This window comes from Rhinolophus ferrumequinum, chromosome 15 (genome assembly GCF_004115265.2).
Source record: "Rhinolophus ferrumequinum isolate MPI-CBG mRhiFer1 chromosome 15, mRhiFer1_v1.p, whole genome shotgun sequence".
Taxonomy (NCBI): domain Eukaryota; kingdom Metazoa; phylum Chordata; class Mammalia; order Chiroptera; family Rhinolophidae; genus Rhinolophus; species Rhinolophus ferrumequinum.
This window is the reverse complement of record NC_046298.1, coordinates 17,475,399-17,482,958: the sequence shown is the minus strand read 5'-3', so window position 1 is coordinate 17,482,958 and position 7,560 is coordinate 17,475,399. Positions and strand designations below refer to the sequence as shown.

The window sequence follows — 7,560 nt, the reverse complement described above, 5'->3', positions numbered from 1 at the left end:
GGGTCAAAGGTTTGGGATGGGGGAGATCTGAGCTATCTCTCCCTGCTCCAAAAGGGCAGTCAAGACCCCACCTCTAGACAGGGCCTGTTGAGTGCTAGGTGAGTGACAAAAGCACAAGAGTTTAGAATCTGGCGGCGTGACAGCCACTAATGAGATCATTCATTTCACTAATGGTTTAATTATTACTGGAGCTAAGTAGTCTGAGAAAAAAGTTTAGGGAGCAACAAGGGGTTGAGTACTGGGTCAGGGAAGATTTCCCAGAGGAGGTGTTGCCTCCATTGAGCTCAGACAGATGAGAAGGGTAACATGGGTCACGGTAAGGACTTGAGTTTGAGCCTAAGGGCAGTGTGCAGCTGCTGAAGCGTTTAACCAGGGAAAGAGTGTGACCATATTTCCCATCTAGAAAGAGACCCTTCTCTGCAGGGTAGAGCTGGGGGGCGGGGGGACGAGGGCGGGCAGGAAGTGTAGGGAAGCCAGTGAGGCCAGTGCAGTAGCCAGAGGAGAGAGGAGGCTGGCTGAGACAAAGGCAATAGTTAGGAGGAAAACGTGGATAAAGGGTCACTTGGGAGGTGAAATAAGACTTAGCCATGGGTAGAGCCCAGCATGCCTCCAGGCCACTAGATGGAAAGCCATGGGGCCCCTCTTGGGAGAGGGAAGACAGCACCTGAGATAGGGACTATGAAAGGACCAGCATCAACATTGCTGAGGATTAAGCCTCTGTGTTTGAGGTTTCTGGCAGAAAGCAAAGGCAACAGGAGACAGGCAGGAATTGGGTAAAGGAGGGTGACAAGGGCCTAATGCTGGGAGACCTGTAATAATGCGGACAGAGACCTGGCAAAGGTCTGACAGCCTTAGAATGTTGGTACTTAGGTTAGAGTTGGCGTCAGAGGCACAACTAGGGGCTTAGACTGGAAGTGGCAGGAGGAGCTGACCAATGGCCAGAAGAGAGGAATGTCCTTCGGTTCAGACAGAGGACCTGGGAGCAGCATGGAGAGCCAGGCAAGGGACATCACCCCCTACCCAACCTGCTTAAGACCAGAAGTGAGGGTGAAAGCGAAAGAGAAGCAAAACACGCCAGTGTCCTCTGAGTAAAGGTGAAAGTGAAAGCAGGAAGCGTCAGTGGAGCCCCACAGAGAACAAGGCTTTGGCCCTTCGGGCTCCTGGCTGGTCTCACTCCTCTAACCATCGACCCCCAATTCCTGGACTGCCCTGCTCACCCCAAGATGCTGAAGACAGCTCTACAGACCCAAGGGGGATTCTCCTTCGAGAACTGCCAGAGGTGAGGTGGCGGATGGTTGGTCCCGAGCTGCCTATGCTCTCGGTGAGGTCTTCCGGGAGTGCAGGGCCTTTATTCCTGGTGGCGAAGGGCTGGGGGGTAACATGTGTGGGAAGACTTGGGTTCCCAGACTTACTCTGGGAGGTGAGGGAGACCGGGACGGAGTTGGGCAATGTGACGGGGGGGGGGGGGGGGGGGGGGGTCGTCCCAGAAGAACCGAAACATAGGCCACTCCCTTTCGTTTCCAGAAACTCATCCTTGGAACGGGCGCTCCCGGGGCTCCGGGTCCCTCATGCGCTCAAGACCGGAACCACCATCGCGGGTCTTGTGTTCCGAGTGAGTAGGGGGTTCGAACGGGGAGGCTTAGAGAAGCGGCCGGGGATCTGGCGGGCACTGAGCTAACGGCCTCTTTTCCCCCCTCCCCAGGACGGGGTCATCCTGGGGGCGGATACGCGGGCCACTAACGATTCGGTCGTTGCGGACAAGAGCTGCGAGAAGATCCACTTCATCGCGCCTAAAATCTAGTGAGAATTCCCCAGCCCCGTTCCCCCACGCAAGAACCGCTCCCTGGTACACGCACATCCTAGCCCCGCCTACACCGACCCTCCCTTCGCCCTCAGCTGTTGTGGGGCTGGAGTAGCCGCAGACGCCAAGATGACCACGCAGATGGTGGCATCCAACATGGAGCTACACGCACTGTCTACCGGCCGCGAGCCCCGCGTAGCTACCGTCACCCGCATTCTGCGCCAGACGCTCTTCCGGTGCTGGGGCCGAGCTAAACGTCCCTGGGGAGGGGTCGTTGCGGGGAGGGCGGGGCTGAGGAGGTGGGACGGGGGAGGGCGGGGCTGCGAGTCCGGGTAGACCGGAAGAGGCCGGCCTGAGAGGAGCCGGGCAACAGTCCTGAAGCGCCAGACCGCAGGAAGGGGCGGGGCCCGGAGCCAGGGGCGGGGTCTTGGTCCCGGAGCTTGCAGCCTAACACGGTCACTCTACGCAAAGGTACCAGGGCCACGTGGGTGCGTCTCTGGTCGTGGGCGGCGTAGACGTGACAGGACCGCAGCTCTACAGCGTGCACCCCCATGGCTCCTACAGCCGCCTGCCCTTCACGGCCCTAGGTGAGCGCTTCTGTCCCGTCCCCACAAAGCCCGCACCTGCGACCCGGGCCTCACGTTTGTCTTGTGTTGGGACGGCCTCGACTGACCTCATATGTCCCTCCTGCCTGCAGGCTCCGGCCAGGATGCGGCCTTGGCGGTGCTGGAGGACCGGTTCCAGCCGAACATGACGGTGAGCGACATCACTTACGTGGTTGTTGGTGGGAAGTGCACTCGGAGCTGGGGAGCCCAGAGGGACCCCCTGGCCTAGTCGGAAGGTCGCGGAAGGCTTCTCAGAGCAGACGACAAGTAGGTGGAGACAGAGGGGCCAGTGAAGTGAGGGTAGAGAGGTGCTGTTCCAACAGACTACTAACGGTGCCAAAACTTTGGACTGCTCCAAGAAGTCAAAGCTCAGGACCGTTTGGAGTTGAGGGAGGAGGAAACAGCAGGTGGGGTCTGAGTCTGGGTTTTGTTTGGGGTGGGACAGAAGTGTAGCTTCCAAGGTGCCTAAGGCCCAGAAAGAGAGACAATGAGCCGGTGAATTGGGGACCAAGACCATATTGGTTGGGTGGATAGGCCACTGAGAGCAGAGGCTCAAGTGAAAGTGACTCAGAAATTTCTGAAGATGGGGGCAGTGGAACAGGGGATCTCTGGAGAGAGGGAGGCAGAGAGCTGGAGAGGGGAGATGGGGGTGTAGGGGGTGAGAGGAGTTTAGGTGTGAGCAAATGGTAAGTTTGGGCTTCACGATTAACAGTCCAGGCTGTCGCCTAAGGGTGATACCAGAGGGTATCACCAGAGGGTCCACTGGGCCTCACACACACACATCTCCACAGCTAGAGGCTGCACAGGGGCTGCTGGTGGAAGCCATCACTGCAGGAATCCTGGGTGACCTGGGCTCCGGGGGCAGTGTGGATGCATGTGTGATCACAGAGACCGGTGCCAAGCTGCTGCGAACCCTGAGCTCTCCCACAAAGCCCATAGAAAGGTGAGAGCAACGGAGATGTGGGACTACATGGGAAGATGGGTGGTAGCAGGGGAGCTAGGGGGCTGCTAGAAGATGGGCCACATGTTGGTTCCATGTTGAGATACCATCCATCCTCCCTCCTAGGCCTGGCCAGTACCGCTTTGCCCCTGGAACCACAGCTGTCCTTTCCAAGACAGTGGTGCCACTGCCCCTGGAGCTGGTGGAGGAAACTGTGCAGACCATGGAGGTGGAGTGAAATAGGCTGAGCCTTAGAGCTTGGAACAAGGGGGAATAAATGCAGAAAATACAAACACCTGAAGAGATGGCTGTGTGGTTCTTGGGTGGAGGGGCCAAGCAGCCAGCAGGGCTCTATGGCTAAGGTATCCCTGCAGGAACTACTCCCTCCCACAGCTCCAGTATCTGGCCTTAGAGGTGCCCTTCACCCATCACCTTAGGCATCTACCCTCTTCCAGAACTTCAGCCCTGGCAAGCATTGCAGGCTCAAGGTGGAAAGCCACCTCCTGTCTCCACACCATAGAGGTTCCCCCTACCACTGCCACGCCTTGATCTTGCCATGTAGTCCACTGGGGACTGTTGTAAAACCCAAAAGGCCCCACTTAGAGCCTTTGCCTGGCTCATCAGTGACCCAGGACAAACCCCACACCTCTCAGTCAAGCCCCCCCCCACCCCATCGGCCCCATTGAGGGCTAAAGTGCTGACAGAGGAGCTGCCCATTTTCAAGGGCAGGTTCTTACAGAGCACTACTCACCCTGCTACACCTTTATCCGTGAAACCGTCCTGATGACCAGACTGAGGTGCTAACACAAAGCTGGGTTGTGAGTAGGGGGACTGACTTCAAGTTTTCTGGGATGATGGGTCACAGTGCTCATGTGAGGACAGATGACGTGACACATTTATCCAACAAACCTTTCCTGAGCACCCACTGACTGCTAGGCCAAGGTCCTGGGTGCTGGCAGGTGCGTCCTGCCCTCAGAATGCCTGAGCTCCTCTGGAGCCTTGGAACTGTTTGAGAGGCCGCCCAGCCTCTGGGGAGGGTCTACACTAGGCTGGACATCCCTGGGCCCAACTGTGCTTTTCCCCCCAACATTTAATTATGAATAGTTTTAAACAAACTGGAAAGAAGTACACACTGAACACCTACATACCCACCACAGACTTTACAATTAGTGTTTTGTTATATTTGCTTTACCACGTATCTACCCATCCATCCATCTATTCAACCATTAACTCATCTTACTTTTTTGACTGATAGGTTCTTGAAATTAGTCGAAACCCTCACACCCCTAGAAGGCCAGTCAACTTACCCATTGCAACTTTGCACACAGACGCCTCTTCTCTCCCTCGGTTCAGGCTCAGCCTGGAGCTCAGCAACAAACAGGCTGCAGACACCAGAAGCTTGCCCACAGGAACCCCAAGGCCTGGAGGTTGTCAGAGATTTGATGGCTGTCATCCTTCTACCCGCACCCTCCATCAAGGGTCAGCCAGTCACCAAGGGCTCACACCTTGCCCTCCCTGTGTGCCAGGTCCTTCCCAAGCATCATCTCATCATTAAGAGTGTGGGCTTTGGAGCCAGACAGATGAAGGTTTGGGTCCAGCCACACCATTGCTGGTGGGAGAGTTGGCATCTCTGAGCAAACTGACTCCTGTTCAAAGTTGAGGAATCACTGAGATGGTATCTGTTAGGATTCACAACCTGCTAGAACCCCTGTCCTGCCACATGGCCCTGGCCCTCCACAGCAGAGCTGGTCCAGCTGGACATTCCCTCCACCAGACAGGAACGTCCCTGAGTGCTGAGCTCCTTTCTCTGCGAGTCTGGTGCCCCTGATTGTCCTGGGAGATTTCCCGGATCCCAGCCACCAGGTGGCCATCATAGACCTAATTTAACTCTAAGTCTGTAGGACCCAGCGCTCAGCACTTGGAATGTAAAGGGGTTCAAATAGTCAATCAGAAGCCAGGCTTTGAGGGTGGAGGTGAGAACCTCACACCTGGGTTCTGTCTGATAAGTCCAGGCCTGAACTGAGGACCTTGGCCTAATGAGACCCTCATGACTAGAGCGTGGGAGGGGAGCTGTGCCCATACAGCTGGCCTGGCCTCATGCCTGGGACTTTAGCCCAAGGACGAGGAGACCCATAAAGCCAGGCCCAGCCCAGTTCCCGGCTTCACACCTGCCACAATGCTGCTGCTCAGCCTGACCCTTAGCCTGGTCCTACTCGGCTCCTCCTGGGGTGAGTGGGCCTGGACCGGCCCAGGCTTCTTCCTAGGGGCTCAGGAGGGGGCCAGGCTGGCTGGAAGGGAAGCAGGTGGATAGAGTGGGCAAAAGAAAAAGGATGTGCGAAGGCTGGAAGGAGGCAAGAGGTGGACAGGAGCTTGGACCAGGCCCAGGAGCTGGGGAGGGTTTAGGAAGCTAAGTGAAGGTTGGACGTGTAGTTTAGGGAGAGCCCTATGGCTGCACGAAGGGCCACAGATGGGTACAGAGGCCAGGAGGAGGCTCTCCCACAGGTCAGGGAGACAAGCAGCCTGGCCTGGAGGGTGGGATGGAGTTGGGGAATGGTGGGGAGTAGGTTGGAGAGAGATGTGGACAACACTTGGGGGCTGGTTGGGTGGGAATGACCGAGAATATGCAGGGGGCTAGACGGCGCTCAGAGTGAGACGGAGTAGTGATGAGCCCTCTCAATCTGCAGCCCTCTTGGGGGCACCTGGGGAGAGGTGGGGAGATGTGGGCTGGGATGCGGGAAGCAGGTCCTCACTAGCCCAATGGCCAGGCTGTGGTATTCCTGCCATCAAACCGGCGCTGAGCTTCAACCAGAGAATTGTCAACGGAGAGAACGCAGTGCCAGGCTCCTGGCCCTGGCAGGTGTCCCTGCAGGTACATGCACCCTGGGGGTATAGGGCAGGGTCCCAAGTGCTTCATGCCTAGGTATAGCCTGAGTCCCCCTCCCATTTCTGACCCCTGACCTCAGGACAGCAGCGGCTTCCACTTCTGCGGTGGTTCCCTCATCAGCCAGTCCTGGGTGGTCACTGCTGCCCATTGCAATGTCATGTGAGTGCTTTCATTCCACCTGCCCCACCCCAGCCCACCTCTCCCCACCTCCTTCCCCTGGATGCCCCTCTCTTATTGCTCTGCCCTCCCTGTGGCTGCCCAACCCCTCTCACTGCAGACCTGGCCGTCACTTTGTCATCCTGGGCGAGTATGACCGATCATCCAACTCTGAGCCTTTGCAGGTTCTGTCCATCTCGCGGGTGAGTACCTGGGTTGCAGACACGGGAAGAGTGGACAGTGCAGAGTGGGCTCTGGGGATGAAGAATTCAGGGCACGCCCTGGCCTGGCCCCCTCAGCACCCATCAACCCTGGGGGCCTGTGCTTGGCCCATCTTACATGACCCCCTGCTTGCCCCACAGGCTGTCACACACCCGCAATGGAACCCCACCACTTTCAACAACGACGTGACCCTACTGAAGCTTGCGTCCCCAGCCCGGTTCACGACACGAATCTCACCAGTTTGCCTGGCTTCCCCAAATGAGGTGCTGCCTACCGGCCTCAAGTGTGTCACCACTGGCTGGGGCCGCGTCAGTGGCTCAAGTAGGAACTTGGGCCAAAGATCCCGATGGGAGGACTGGGGTGGAGACACGTCATCTGGGGCCTAAACACCCCTTCTCGGCCCACAGGCAATGTGACCCCAGCACGCCTTCAGCAGGTGGCCTTGCCCCTGGTCACTGTGAGCCAATGCCAGCAGTACTGGGGCTCACGTATCACCGACTCCATGATCTGTGCTGGTGGCTCGGGGGCCTCCTCGTGTCAGGTGAGCACTGGCACCCTGTCCTGTTCTTTGCACTGTCCTCTGGCACCCCCCACACTGACTTCTCCCCTCTCCTTCCCTCAGGGTGACTCCGGAGGCCCTCTTGTCTGCCAGAAGGGGAACGTGTGGGTGCTTATTGGCATCGTCTCCTGGGGCACCAGCAACTGCAATGTGCGCACACCTGCCATGTACACTCGCGTTAGCAAGTACAGCACGTGGATCAACCAGGTCACGGCCTACAACTGAGCCCACCACAGACCCCTCCCATCCCAGTCCAATAAAGACCCCAGGCTCTGTCTTCTTGTGTCATCTGGTCTGTCCTGGCTCAGGGGGGCCGATCCCCACTTGGACGTTGTCTTCTGCCGTGGCAGGTATTGAGGAGCCAGGATCTTCCTAAAGTAGCCATGCCCAGGC

The 7,560-nt window shown here is 57.6% G+C and overlaps 2 protein-coding genes across 2 annotated transcripts; both read left to right on the top strand.

Annotated features, from left to right (window-relative positions):
- The first annotated feature begins 918 nt into the window (after positions 1-918).
- Positions 919-3,637, top strand: PSMB10 (proteasome 20S subunit beta 10). Its single transcript, XM_033128114.1, has 8 exons — positions 919-1,279; positions 1,525-1,612; positions 1,703-1,800; positions 1,897-2,037; positions 2,273-2,388; positions 2,499-2,557; positions 3,198-3,349; positions 3,473-3,637. The coding sequence occupies exons 1-8, from the start codon at positions 1,224-1,226 to the stop codon at positions 3,582-3,584; spliced, it is 822 nt and encodes a 273-aa protein (XP_032984005.1). The 5' UTR covers positions 919-1,223; the 3' UTR covers positions 3,585-3,637.
- Positions 3,638-3,721: 84 nt separating this feature from the next.
- CTRL (chymotrypsin like) lies at positions 3,722-7,444 on the top strand. The gene is made up of 7 exons (XM_033128115.1): positions 3,722-5,574; positions 6,112-6,215; positions 6,310-6,389; positions 6,508-6,589; positions 6,749-6,929; positions 7,016-7,149; positions 7,231-7,444. Exons 1-7 carry the CDS (start codon positions 5,523-5,525, stop codon positions 7,390-7,392), a joined length of 795 nt encoding a protein of 264 aa, XP_032984006.1. The 5' UTR covers positions 3,722-5,522; the 3' UTR covers positions 7,393-7,444.
- Positions 7,445-7,560: the final 116 nt, after the last annotated feature.